The sequence below is a fragment of the Aedes aegypti genome, chromosome 3, assembly GCF_002204515.2.
Source record: "Aedes aegypti strain LVP_AGWG chromosome 3, AaegL5.0 Primary Assembly, whole genome shotgun sequence".
NCBI lineage: Eukaryota > Metazoa > Arthropoda > Insecta > Diptera > Culicidae > Aedes > Aedes aegypti.
This window is the reverse complement of record NC_035109.1, coordinates 114492284-114507109: the sequence shown is the minus strand read 5'-3', so window position 1 is coordinate 114507109 and position 14826 is coordinate 114492284. Positions and strand designations below refer to the sequence as shown.

The following is a 14826-nucleotide window of genomic DNA, read 5'->3' as shown; positions in this document are numbered from 1 at the left end:
CCTGGCAGTGATGGAATGTTCTACATCCTCATCAAGAAACTTCCAGAAAGTAACTTATCATTGTTAGTTGATATAATTCACAAATGTTTCCAGTTGGTATACAGTATGGCCCATAAAAAAATGCGAAAATCGTCATATCATGTTTTATGGTAGTTTCTACAAAGAAAATGTGAGCGAATGTTATTAATTATTTGTATTGTTCAATCTATTTAGACTCAGCATTTTGCTTTGGACATGATTTTTGTCTGTTACTTTCACTTTACTGAAGAGGAATTGGAAGCATACCTTTAGATTTAATCATGCGGTCGTCGGGTTCGATATCTTTGTGATGAAAGCTTTTAAAACATCAACGATGGCGTGAGATTCTTCACATTCCTTGTCTCCAGCATTTGCCCATATCAAATGATAGAATTGGTTCATATTTGTTTAATTGGAAATTGAAACATATTTTCGAAAAAACGGCTCAATTTGGAGAGCCGTGGTTGAATCTTCATATAAGTGTGATAAGCGACTCTGTGAGCTAGTATTGACATAAGTTGTCTCTAACCGAAGGAACAAAATTCATCCTCAAAAAACTGTTATTATGTAAAACCTCAATATTTGTTTTTATTATTGAACTTTTACACAAAATAAAGGCATATCAAACTTATAAGACGCAAATCTCCTCAAAACTATAACCCTGGCAAAATATTTTATTGTAACTATGAAAAACACGTTCTCCAAGAACTCCTCCATCCTCTCATCCATTGTGATTTTTGAAGGAGGGAGGAAAGTTTATCACCAGAGTAAACGACAATCAGACGCTATTTATAACTTTGAGTGGACAAAACCTTTGAACTTCTTTGCTTCATTACATTATTTAGAACAGTAAGAAAAATATGACAAAAATTGTCCTAGATAGCGAAGTTATGTCAGAATATACTACAGTAATTAGAAATTACATTCACTCACTTCTTCTTCTTTTCTGGCGTTACGTCCCCACTGGGACAGAGCCAGCTTCTCAGCTTAGTGTTCTTATGAGCACTTCCATTTTTGCATGCGTATATCGTGTGGCAGGTACGAAGATACTCTATGCCCTGGGAAGTCGAGAAAATTTCCAACCCGAAAAGATCCTCGACCGGTGGGATTCGAACCCACGACCCTCAGCTTGGTCTTGCTGAATAGCTGCGCGTTTACCGCTACGGCTATTTGGGCCCCTCGAAAATGACACTTGTGGATGCTATATTCACGTTCAAACAATTTTCGCATTTTTGTATAGGACATACTGTATTTTCCTGAGAAATGGAAAAATGCTAAGGTTGTACAAATTTAGAAACCAGACAAAAATCTGGAAGAAGCTTCCACCTATCGTCCAATCATCTTGCTTTCTCCCATCAGTATACTTTTTGAACAGGTCATTTTGAAAAGAGTTATTCAGAATTCGAAAATTCAATTTTTACCAATGAACAGTTCGGATTCCGCCATGGACATTCGACCACTCATCAACTTTAACGTGTAACAAATTTGATTCGATCCATCAAATCTGAAGGCTTTTTTGCTGGTCTTGCTATTCTAGGCATAAAAAAAGCATACGACAGTGTTTGGAATGAAAACTTGGTTGTCAAATTAAAAACCATTAATTGTCTAACATTATCTGTCAAATCGTACGGTTCAGGTTAATTATCAGAACTCGAAGTCTGAAAGGTTTCCTGTAAGAGCTGGTGTTCCTCAAGGCAGCATTTTAGGACCAACATTGTACAATATTTTCACATCTGACTTATCTGAGTTACCTAAGGGATGTCGAAAATCTTCGTTTGCGGATGACACAGGCCCCTCAGCCAAACGACAAGCCTGTTTGTCATCTGTACAGGATTACAAAAAAAATTGAATATTTGTTTTCATACTTGCAAAAACGTAAGATTTTTCCAAATGCTTCCAAAACTCTCCCTCATAAACCAAAAGCTCTTTATTTGAAACCAACAGGTACACATGTTGTCACGATGAGAGTAGTTCCAATAAATTGGTCAGATGAAGTTAAGTAGCTACCCAAGGAGGAACAAATAACTCCCCAATAACTTATGCATACCCCATTTTGGTATCATACCAAAATTAGGTATTGTTCAGGTGTCAATACCTCAATTTGGTATTATTATGGTATTGAAAAAAATGTTTAAAACAATTCAAAATACTTCATTGAGGTATTGAACAGCTATTGAGGTCTGCTGGAGGTATTGAACTACTATTGAAAAAATTCACTTTTATATGAAAATTCATCAAGTATTATTTAGGTATTACAATACCTGATCTAGTTATCAGTTTGGTGTTCGTAGAATATGCTTGAGATATTATTTGAGGTATTTTACCTCTTATGCAGGGCTCATTCATACCTAATTCAGGTTGTTAGTATTGGAAATTATCTGGTATGGAATACCTTAGTTTGGTATTCAGAAGTTATTTTCTTCTGCTCGGGTAGGGCTCATGCTACATAAAAAAAAATCATAAATCACATTGTGTTCATTTTAAGCCAAATGTCAGTATCAGGAAGAAAGCGCAGCAGAGGTTTCAAAATAAAACTTTTGAAATGATCCTTAAGCTCCCACCCAGGTGTAGTACTAATGAGATACATATAATATCCAATGTTGAAACATTGGAATAAATGTCAAATAAAATTATCAATCATTGTAGACAAAAATCTTTCCAGTGAAAGCATTTGAACGCGTCTTCCCCAGCTCACAAGTCCCACATTGCAATACAAGTTCACTCGTCGTCAAGATGGGTAAAAAAGAGCTCCAAATGCGTGCTTCTTGCACCATGACAAAATCCTCTTCATTCTTGAAATCGTTGTTTATCGCTACATAGGAAAATCTACAGCAGGGGTGGATGCACCGGTATTTAACACCCTTGGTTATATACCGTTTTATGATACAAATGTGCATAAAACATTTGGTGTTCCTTAAATCTTGTGTTAAACCTATGTGGCAATATTTCAAAATAGTTCAAAATCTGCTAAGAAATAACAGAAACAGGATGGCGAATAATGATTCCAATGTTCAGTACAAAAACAAAATTTGTGATAAGTCTTTCCAACTAAACATGGGTTCGTTTAACGCATTCAGTTATCAAAAGTATTTTTACTGATTTATGAAAAATGTTTACCTTATGGTGGCAAATACTGAAATACTTACCCTATACAGCACATGGCTTCCAGTCGTATACGGGGAGGCCTCAAGAGACCAGCACGAGAAACATCATTCATAGAGCTTGGATGATGATGGTGATGACGTTGAAGAGATGTCCTGATGGGCAAAAATGTTTGAGGGGGAACACGTCGAGGAATCGGCAAGGGATTCCTGTCTATTCAGTGGTGGTGACAAAAGAATAGAATCAGCTTCTTTCCTGTTCGGGATGGCAGAGTTGTTGCCATGCCGGCATATGGTGTGTTTGCTTTGCTACACGCAAATCCCGTAAGTGTGGGCGTAGACTTAAGAGCATTCCCATCTGAGGAAAGCAAATAACGACAACACAAATGAAGGCCATTTGGAATTCACATCGACGTACTTGAAAAGCGAGTGCCCTTGACTTGTTTTGATTGTTCTATTTTATGGGTCCTTCTATTGGAAGTTGGGAAAAGTTAAATACTCCACAGGGAATGGAGTGTAACAGGAACAGATTGAAAATACTTTCATTTTAAAACCAATCAGGGCATTTATTAGTATTGAAGGCTTCAAAAATTGTAATATTCAGTGACAAAAGTTATTATCAATATTATTGTATTTATTAACCTCTACGTACTAGGACTAGGATCATCTACATCCAGTGAATAATCCACAGATTGAGCAAAAATATTTACCTCTCACTCCTTTATCAATGCAAATTCGATTCCTCTTCAGAGAGACCAACCTACTTAAAGGCTTTAATTTATCACTCCCAAGGAATACGTAACTATCTTCAGATTTGAATTGCACAATGTTCCTGTAAGCAAACAGCCACAGAACCGCAACGGTGAACCTCAAGTAACATTCTTTGGATCTTTCAAATGCAATTTACGGCGTGGGCAAAAAAAAAGCTTTTCAAGAAAAACAGAGCACGTTTCATGCGGTGTCTGACGGCGCGAAACGTTTTGTCGATGTCGGAAATCACGGTGGGAAGCACTCGAAATGAAAGAAAACGTAATCCCGTGCTACGGTAGAGGTAACCAAGATGTGGTGCTTGATGCTACGACTGCTTGGTGTGGTGAGATGCTGGGCCAGCACTGCTGTGCACTGCCAGTTGCGGGCTTCTTTTGGTTGCTCAGCCGATATGAAAAAGCTCGTGCAATATGCTATGCGGTACTGCTGTTTGCATAATGGTCGGGCGCAGCGCGAGTTGAGTTGGTAATCATAAATAATGCCTGTTTAACAATAAATCTGGGCATAATACTTTAACTCAATATACTTAAGTAATATAGGCAGTGCGTATTTAGTTTACATATATTTTATTCTTCTATCTGGCATTATGTTCTAACTAGGACAAAGCTTTCTTTTCAGCTTACCCTGGCTGACGGGAATTTCAGAATCACACAATAAATATTTGAATTTCAATGTACACCCGATTCCTTTTTTGCACGGGGAATGCGTACCATGAAAAAAAAAGTTTTCAGTTCAAAATTTCAAAAACTGTGCACAAAAAGTAACACAATTTCTCGACAACTCATGAAATATTAAGGTTTTCGCGGAAAAAAAAATTATGGAAACATTTTTTTACGGCCGTACAACAAATAAATGGCTTAAGCCGTTATAGACATGGAAACTCTACTTGCGAAGTAAACAGTGTAAAACCAAAATCGGGTATGACGTAAAAAAAAGAATACTGTAAAAATAAACCAAATTCTTTTATTATTACAGCAATATGTAGATTTCAATAAATTTTGATGCTTCAAAGATGTGCATGGAAATAAGCTTAATACATTTTAAACATTTCATTTAGTTAGTTATGTCGGCAGTAACCTGTTAGTTAGTAGTCAGGCAGTAACCACGGTATCAACGAATACTGTTTGCAGTGATACCAATACACTACAACTAGGGTAACCAATATATTTTGGACCCCCTGGACCATTTTCCTGCAAATTTCCCAGTTTAAATCGAAAGACCAACTTATTTCGCATGCCATTTGGAAAGATAGGACACTTGCATCAACTGTTTGTACATAGAAAATGTTGGTTGGTTGGTTTGACTTTATTAACGAGATTTTTAGCCCTGGGCTAGTTCATCTCGGGACCAACGGCTTTACTTTCCTTCCGAAGGAAGTCGTCACTATAACTTTTTACGTCATAAGTGACTATGTCGGGGATGGGATTCGATCCCAGGTCCTCGGCGTGAGAGGCGAGTGTTCTAACCACTACACCAGGTCCGTCCCCACATAGAAAATGTGTTTATTTTATCTGAAATTAATTTAATTTAATCGGTTCATCCATGCAACTGTTACAATCCGTTACACATAGCAATTGAAGCCGTCAGAAGTTTTTCAAATGTAAACAAAAACTTTTTTATATTTCTGAATTACAAGCGTAGAATTTCTTAGGTTTTCCATTGTCAATCGATGATTAGACTATAGGCAAGCATATTATACAACCAGTGTCGTGGACTTTGTCGCCAAACGATGAAAAATGCCGGGGGTCCAATATATATATACTTTGAGGGTCCAAAATGTATTGTTGTGTCCGAAATAATAAAAAACAGTGTTTCACAATTCAATTAGTTTCGACGTTTTTTTGGATCTTAAAAATTCCTTTTAAAGGTAACCGGAATTAATGGTATTAGTTGATAAAAGATCTTTAAATTTGAAATTTGTGTAAGCTTTTGCATGACCGTCGAAGGTAACGGAGCAAACGGTGTTCCGTGAACTTTTTTTTCCTCGATTATTCGTAGTGATACTCATTTGTTCGATTCACTCGTTTCAGCTGCTTATCATAAAGTTTGTCATGCATTGCGGTTGCTCAGACAGTTTTTTCCGGCTGCGGATTTTTTTCTTTGTCGTGTTTGGAATAATCCGGTGACCCTAATCCCTTCCCTTGGGGTTCTGCTTTTTACTTTTTAAAGACTTTTTTTTCTACGTGCGAGACAATATTGTTCATTATGTAAATAAAACATTACTTCTTTCTTTTTATTGCTGGCATCCAAAAAATCAAATCTAAAACTATTAAACATCACGTCCTCTGAGTCCAGCTTTTCAGGCGAATCTTGGCTTAACACCCTTCCCAACCCCAGATCCATTGTACTTTTAAGGGTGAGGGTTAGACCTATTCATATTTCCAAAAATGTCTGGAAACTCCCCAGTCAACCAACACTTTGATTTTTCATTGCGAAATGAACTTCTGGCCAAAATTTCACTCAATTTAGAGTAAATTTAGGTGTGCTTCAAATCAATAATGTGCTTTTGGGCTATTTTCATGCTTTGAAAAATCATAACTACCGAACGAAACATCGAAATTTATCGGAAATACCCCTACATAGTAGTTTATCCAATTCTACGAGCTTTTGCCGAACACTATTTCAAGATTGGAGCAAGTTTTAACATAGTTTGGTTGAGGATTGTATCTCGAGGTTCTTGAAAATCTCTTTTTTCGAGAAGTGTTTTCACTGAAAAGCATGCCCGCATGAAAATTTCGGATTTTTAATTTCCAGACATGATGTCTATGCATATCTTAAAGTCAATCCCGTTCAAAGTAACCATTTATCTTACGAAGATAAGTTGTAAAAAATAGGTAATTATGAAGCACATTTGTAAATCCACTGTGGGTGAGCCAAGAGCATCACCGTGAGCTTCAAAGAACACAAAAAATGAACACGTTAGCACTGCTTTTTCTCAGTCGATGATGATGATTGTTTTCAAATCGTTCTAAATGATCAGTGAAATGCGATCAAAACAATCATCACTCGGAAAGAAAAAGCAATGCTAACTTGTTCAATTCATTCGTTTTCGGTACATGTGTCATGCATGATTAAAGTATCATCAGGTTGCGCTGCGGTGTTCGATCTTTGGGCATTTATTGTAGTTTATTGCCTTAAGCAACATGTAAGCTGTTGATGGTCAATGAATTCATAAATGTATTATGTTTGATTCCCGTTGACTAGGGCCTGAAAAATAATGTCAATGGGTGTTTTATATACCATGTATATTGAGAAAACTGCAATTTCTGGGTACTTTGGAGAACAAATTTGGATCAAACAATGTTAAAACTCAATTTAATCTTATTAGCGTGTTCGACAAACTTTGACAGAATATAATTAGCTTTCAAATAGTGGTAAAAGCAAGTGGTTTTGATTTTCCACATGCTAGTTATGATTTTCCAAACCTTGAAATAACCCAAAAAAACACATTTTCAACTTGAAGCATACTGAAATCTTTATCAAATGAGCTGAAAATTTGACCAGACATTGTTCTTAACATGAGAATTCCGAATACTGCTTGACCGGTAGATTTCCAGACATTTTTTAAAATATGAACAGGTCTAGTGAGGGTGTCACTGAGTCGGAAACCTTTCGTTAAGTAAGTGCTACATCAACATTTCATTCCTCTGTTCAAAGTTACGGTAAAGATGGGCGTGGCCGGGAATAGCGATGTTCATTATTTTGGTATTCTTGTTTGAGCTTAGATCAAGATTCACTCCCCAGTCTTGTTATTGAAAGCAGTCTAGATTAAATTAGCAAAAGGAATCTGAACATTGCTATGCTATCGCAAATGCTAACATCTTTCACGTGCTGGATCTCATAATCTTGTCAAAAATATGGCCCAACGTAAGTAAGAGCTCCGTTTCCAGCGTTCGACGCATCGCAGTACAACTTGATTGGAAGATCTCGATTGTAGTGAACCAGCACCTTGTCTCTGGTAATGAGCTTCGTAGCTTCTTTGAAAGCTTCCTGTTGCTTCCTCCTTACAAAACCGCCAAAATCTCGACGATGATAGGGGTAACGGATGATGGTAGTCATTCGAAAACGGATTGACTTTGACAGCGCAAAGACAAATCAACGAATCCTTCTCCAGAACAGGTACTAGCGATGTTCCCCATTCCACATCCGCCGTGGATGCTTTGGTAATGGTGACTGTACTCTCCAAACGATCCAGCTCAACTTCCACCTTCTCCTTCAAAGATAATGGAACCTTTCTGGGTTTACAAAATCTTGGCACCGCTTCGTCCTTCAATGGCAAATGAACCTTCATATTTTTCAAACAGCAAAGCTGGAATGCCGTTTTATCGGCTATCACCCACATCGTCTCGGAACTACAAAGGAGGTGGCGAGTGGACTCGAGGAGTGGCTAGTGCAGACGCTAAACAACAGGTGGTCCAAGGGTTTGCAGTCGGCTACGTAGATCATACCGGTGCCCTACGGTCGAAATTGACCCTTACAGCGATTAAGTGGCCGCTGGGAGAACACCCTGGTAGCCCTGCTGTCGTGGCGCCGGCCTACTTGGTTGGATACGAGCCTCTGGTTGTTCGGGGCAGTTGGAGGCCTCTTCGTCAGCAATCCCAGCTGGTGCTAGCTGATAGGGCCTGAGCCTTCAGTAGGTCAAATTGCGAAGCCCACAGTATCAGTTCTTGATACACTGCGGTGCAGCTGGGCGCGGGCGTAGTGGTCGACCCTGACCGCCATCAGCGGACAATGAGAGGTGAGGACCACCTGGGAAGCTGGCAAAGCGCCAGCATGCTACCTTGTTGGACCCCCCTAAGCGTGTCATCGATGTTCGTTGCTGCATGGCTACGCAGCTAACCTGGAGGATGCGATGTGCAATAGCCCCTCTCCGAAGCAATGCCTTCTTGGTGGTCCCGGAGAGACGAAGGGTTTGGCGGCAATGGAAATGGTTTAGTGGGTCGGGGGTGTAGTCCTGTTTACTGCTTGCATGTAGTAAATGGTCCCCAACTCCACACTCCCGGACCTCGGTCCAGAGTCTGTTGAGCAGATTATCCCCCCATTGCTAAGAAGGAAAAAAAAACAGCAAAGCTCTCCCGTAAAAACAGCTTCTTGCTCGCTCAAAATTGTCTTTAGCTTCTTGGAGTGGTCCTCAGCAACCGTCAATGCGCAACAATCAGTCTTCAGATTCCAGCTGGACATAGTCTGTCGTCCCAGCAATGGGTACCGGTCGTCGTCGATTTTTTTTTTTTTGATAGTGCGTCTTGTACCTCATACGAGCGTTGAACTTTCCGACTGCCCGGAAACTACTACCATTGTAGCACACGAACAATTCTTTGACGGAAATTGATGACCGACGCCATTTTGAATCCAAGATGGCGACCTCCGGTTTGGGAAAATCACTTGAAACCCACTAAATATGGGTATTTTTGGAACGGGACCGATTCCCGTCATCTACCCATCGGTCACGTTCCAAAAATACCCATATTTCATGGGTTTCAAGTGATTTCCACAAACCAGAAGTCACCATCTTGGATTCAAAATGGCGTCGAACATCGATTTCCGTCATCTACCCATCGATCCGTTTCAAAAATACCCAAATTTAGTGGGTTTCAAGTGATTTTCCCAAACCGGAAGTCGCCATCTTGGATTTCAAAATGGCGTCAGACTATGGTTTACGTCATCCCTATTGATACCCTTGAGAAGTACCACGGTTAAACCCCACCTTTTCGCAAAACTTCTCTCTTCTTTTTTCTCTAATTCTTTTTACGCTCAAAATTCGAACTTACGCACCCTCCTTTTGCGCTCCCCCAGTTAGGGGCATAAAAAGAGGTTTGGCTGAACGTCAAAGTTCTCTTCATGGTTGGAAAAGCGATTGGCTAAATGACCAACTGGGACGGTGGTTACATTCCATAACTCCTAGAGTTTCCTTGCGAGCCTGGTGGAGAGGTTTGGACATAAGTCGAGATTTCATTCGCGTGATGTCAAGACTTATGTCCAACCATTACTCGCTTCCTTTCAAAAATTGTGACCATTAACCTCGAGTTGCCACGAGTACCCTGGCTCCATCCCGTACTAACTTTGAAACTGAAAAAGTAAATACATTTTAGATAATGCAAAAAATGAATTTCGGCTCCGTAAAGCGTTAAACGCGATTGAGCCTCAAATAAACGAACTAGGAAAAACAATAGTGAATCAACAAAATAAAGTATCAAGAATCAAGATAGTTTGGGGACGGAGATCGTTGTAAAGACCTCTATGAAAAATTCTGTTATAACCACTGTACAGACCTTCGTTAAGATCTTTTGTTGACTTCTTTGGAAACCTTTTATTGAGAATTCTGTGAAGATTAATTCAAACCGCTGGGTAAATCTCTTAAGAGACAGTTTTTTTTTAGAGACTAACTTTCACTCACCCCAGTCAATGTTAGAAATATGCGTATATGTAGAAAAATATTGAATCAAATTTGAAAAAAATCTACATTTTCAGACCTTTAATAGTGCTTTTAAGTTTTACTCATACAATAGAATACACTGCGTCTTGAACTATTAAGCAATCCAAGTTTAGGTCATTGTATACAGCAGATGTCCAAAATCCCAGTAAGAAATCGATACGGTATACAGATGCGCACATAAGCAATTCATTATTTATTCAACCATCACTCATCCCCTATCATGTCGACACCGTAATATAGCCGACCGCTTATGTTCCCCATTATTGATACTAATTTCCCTGAAAACCCTCCCTTCCCCTCTATTTCAGCCTCGTATCGGCCATCGGTGAAACTTACGGAGCCGCCCTGTTGCTTCACATGTTGACCTCGACCATCAAGCTGACCCTGTTGGCTTACCAGGCAACCAAAATCGATGCACTCAACGTTTATGGACTGACCGTGATCGGCTATCTGGTCTATGCTCTGGCTCAGGTGTTCCTGTTTTGCATTTTCGGCAATCGATTAATTGAAGAGGTAATTGAGTTTCGCTTTTCCACGCGCGGTGTGTCTGGAATCGTTATTAACGAAAAAAAATATTCTAATTCGGGATTTACAATTCTCTGTGAATATGAAAACATTTCAACGAGAGAAACGAAAGTTATAGTGATTTGAAGGTTTTCGGCTATTCTGTAAGATATTCTTTCAAATAATAGGTGCCAAATTGGTGGACATGTTTTGTAATTAACGATTTCAGACACACCGTGCCACGTTTGGTTCTCTCTAGCAATTTGATTGTGCATTTTTTTTTCTCTAACAGAGTTCATCAGTGATGGAGGCTGCCTACTCGTGCCACTGGTATGACGGTTCCGAGGAAGCCAAAACTTTCGTGCAAATCGTTTGCCAGCAGTGTCAGAAAGCGATGACCATATCCGGGGCCAAGTTTTTCACCGTTTCACTGGATCTGTTCGCATCGGTGAGTGATTTTTTTTTCGTTTTCGATTCGGTTTCTGGGGGGAAATTAGTGTCGGATCGATCGATAAAAGCGATTGCATGGGCATAACCAGAAAGGAGACATGAGTCCTCCTGCCTCCACCTCCCTTTTGAAAAAAAGCTGGGTGAATTAATTTTGTGTTTGTATTTTCAAAATCGTCTATATCTACAAAATAATTGCATCACGATTGATATTTCTGAGAAATTTTTGAAGTTACTCAAACAATAATTTTCCTAAAAAAGATCTTATCAGAAATTATGAGAAGGTTTTATCAACAGTCCGCATTTTTGAATCAATATAATAAGTTTTTCTGAAAAAAAAAAAATACAGAAATACGGTGACGAATTTCTGTGGAATTTTTTTGAGATTCAAATATTTCAAAAACATATTTTATGGTCGTCTGCAAAAAACCGTGAGACGTTTTTGATTTGGTGGAATCTATCTTGAAGATTTCTTCGATGAACTGTATGAAATTACTATGTCGAATCAATTGAATCTGTAGAAAAAATGTCTCATCCGGATTTTTCCAAGCCTTGTTTCTAATCGTCCACTGGACTCCACTTTGGAAAAGTGTGAATTTTTTAAGTCACTTGCCCCTCCGGCTATTCTGGCTACGCCCATGACCGATTGTATAAGAAAGCCACGAAACTGAGTCAACTATAATTAATGATTCGTCGTTTTCTTTCCGTTTTCCTTTCCCCCACAGGTTCTGGGAGCGGTCGTCACCTACTTCATGGTGTTGGTGCAGTTGAAATAATTCGTTAATTATGGACAAGCTGAAAACTATACGGTACTATTTTTGATACTAATGCAACTGAACGGCGATACATGACATGAAATCGTTTTTATATGTAGATTTATAAGGAAGAAAAAAATTATCAGTACAAGAACAATTAGACTAGACCCTCCGACACTGAGTAGCGGAGGCTAATGATGTTGATATATTAAATATTTTAGTAAGAATTTTTGATGTAGCTGAAATAGACGCTCAAGATGAATGCAATGAACTCTCGAGAACTTATTCATAACAGTGAGAGAATGCCCTGATTGTTCACTGTAATTAGTTTTCCACACGATTTACTTGGTTTATGAAAAGCCCTTGTAGATTGAGAAGTCATTAGTCAAGATATGTCACTCCCGTGCAAAAGTTTGGGTTCACCCCCTCAAACATATACAAAAGTGTTCTGTCCATATCTCTGTGATTACACGTCAAATTTAAACTCTTTAAGCCGCATTCGAAAGGCAAAGAGTTATTCTTACTTCGTATGTATTTTTCCAAAAACATTTTTTTAAATTTTGTATACTAAATTTTTATTAAAGTTGTGACATTTTTCAAAAAACACCCTTAAAAATCATATCTAATTTCCTCAGCATTGGGTTGACCAAAATTTCAAATCAAAGTGTCATTAGAATCGTAATCTTATATTCCTTGAAGAGACACCACGAAATTTCGGCGGACAAATCTGGAAAGTATTCAAAATCAATGAAACAGTCAGTCAAGTCATCGTGCAAAAGTTTGGGTTCATCTCTCAGTATGATGCAAATCGTGCAAAAGTTTGGGTTCACCTGATCCGCACGCACATAATTTTTGTCAATATCTCGGCCATTTTTCAACCGATTTTAATAGTTTAAAGCTTTTTTGAGCGCAAATAATGGCGTGTACATGATTGGTCTGAGATTTCACAGATTTAAGTAAGTTCAGGTGAACCCAAATTTTTGCACGATACACCATACACTGAGGGGTGAACCCAAACTTTTGCACGATGACTTGACTGACTGTTTTATTGATTTTGAATACTTCTCAGATTTTTCCGCCAAAATTTAATGAGTGCTCTTCAAAGTATATAAGATTACGATTCTAATGACACCTTGTTTTAAAATTTTGGTCAATTGAATGCTGAGGAAATTAGATATGATTTTTCAGTGTGTTTTTTGAAAAATGTCCCAACTTTAAGTACAAATTTAGTATACAAAGTTCAAAGAATGTTTTTGGAAAAATACATACGAAGTAAGAATAACTCTTTGCCTTTCGAATGCGGCTTAGAGAGTTTCAATTGGACGTGTAATCACAGAGATATGGCCAGAACACTTTTGCATGTTTTTTAGGGGGTGAACCCAAACTTATGCACGGGAGTGTAGGTGGAAAATCAAAAAAGCGCGTTATTTCAGAGGACTTCCTTAGCCGAGTGGTTAGAGTCCGCGGCTACAAAGCAAGATCATGCTGAAGGTGTCTGAATTTGATTCCCAGTCGGTCCAGGAACTTTTCGTAATGTAGAGTATCGTCGTACCGTTTTGACTCATATTCCGAACACTTCAGGCCAACGGTGACTTCAAATGCTGATATTCTTGTATATTTTAATTTCTTTGCAAAGTCTAACTGTTAGCTGTTGGGTGTACCGTTAAAATTGTATGTTGAAACTTGTTTAGTATTGTTTTTGTTACCATATCGTTACCAATCGTAGTATCCATGCCGAAAAACTGTGAAAAAAACTTGATAGTTATTGGATTCCAGTTTTACCTTCCGAGTAATAAATACGTTCAATCATCAAGCTCTTTTCATTCCTCAAGAATATTCGAGAAGGTAACATATTGGCGAAGAGTTTCAAGCCTGAAGATCCGAATGGCCCGATCAAATCAAATCGAATCCGAGGATGGAGTAGTTGGAGGAGAAATTTCGCTTTCGGAGGTGATGCGTCAAATGGCTCAGCAGAAAAACCGTTTGATGATGCTTCTGGAACAATTCACCGGAAATCGTGAGGCACCACCCCAGCGAAGCGCTCCAGAGAAGATTCTCGAATCGCTCGCTTCCAACATCAAGGAGTTCCATTTCGACACGGAAAACAGGCTAACGTTCGACCGCTGGTTTTCCAAGTATGAAGATCTATTCCGGCAGGATGGCAGAGATTTTGACGATGCAGCGAAAGTAAGGCTCTTGCTGCGCAGTCCCAGCGTCCTGGTGCACGAGAAATTTCTCAACTACCTGCTGCCATCTCACCCACGCGATTTCACTTTCGACGAGGTTGTGGCCAAGCTGACGAAGATTTCCGGTCAACAGAAATCTTTGTTCAACACGACCGACTCCAGCTCGAGAAGAGCGAAGCCGACGACTTTGTTTCGTACGAAGGAGTCGTCAACCGGCAATGCGAGGATTTTGAACTACAGAAACTCAATACCGACCAATTCAAGAGTCTGGTGTTCATCTGCGGTCTCAAAGCAGCGAAGGACGCCGACGTTAGGACGCGACTTCTATCGAAGCTCGAGTCCGATCAAGCAGAAAACATCAACTTTGAGGGGCTGGTCACCGAGTGCCAATGACTGTCGAATCTCAAGCACGACACGGCGTTGGTTGAGAAGAAACTGACATCTTCATCGGTCCAAGCGATTCGGGACTCCAAGAAGCACCCGAACATCCAGGTGAAATCTTCAGCTTACAGTAAGACACCCCATCTCCCTGTTGGCAGTGTGGAGCGATGCATTTCGTGAAGAACTGTCATTTTTCCAAGCACACCTGCGAGCAGTGCGGAAAAACAGGCTAC

General features: G+C 39.3%; 1 protein-coding gene across 1 annotated transcript in view; it reads left to right on the top strand.

Annotated features, from left to right (window-relative positions):
• LOC5567058 (odorant receptor coreceptor) overlaps positions 1-12297 on the top strand; it is a 64899-nt gene extending 52602 nt beyond the window's left edge. Inside the window, exons 7-9 of the mRNA XM_021851217.1 lie at positions 10629-10833; positions 11117-11272; positions 11997-12297. Coding sequence (XP_021706909.1) covers positions 10629-10833; positions 11117-11272; positions 11997-12047 — 412 coding nt within the window. The 3' untranslated portion in view covers positions 12048-12297. The remainder of the gene's footprint in view (positions 1-10628; positions 10834-11116; positions 11273-11996) is intronic.
• Positions 12298-14826: the final 2529 nt, after the last annotated feature.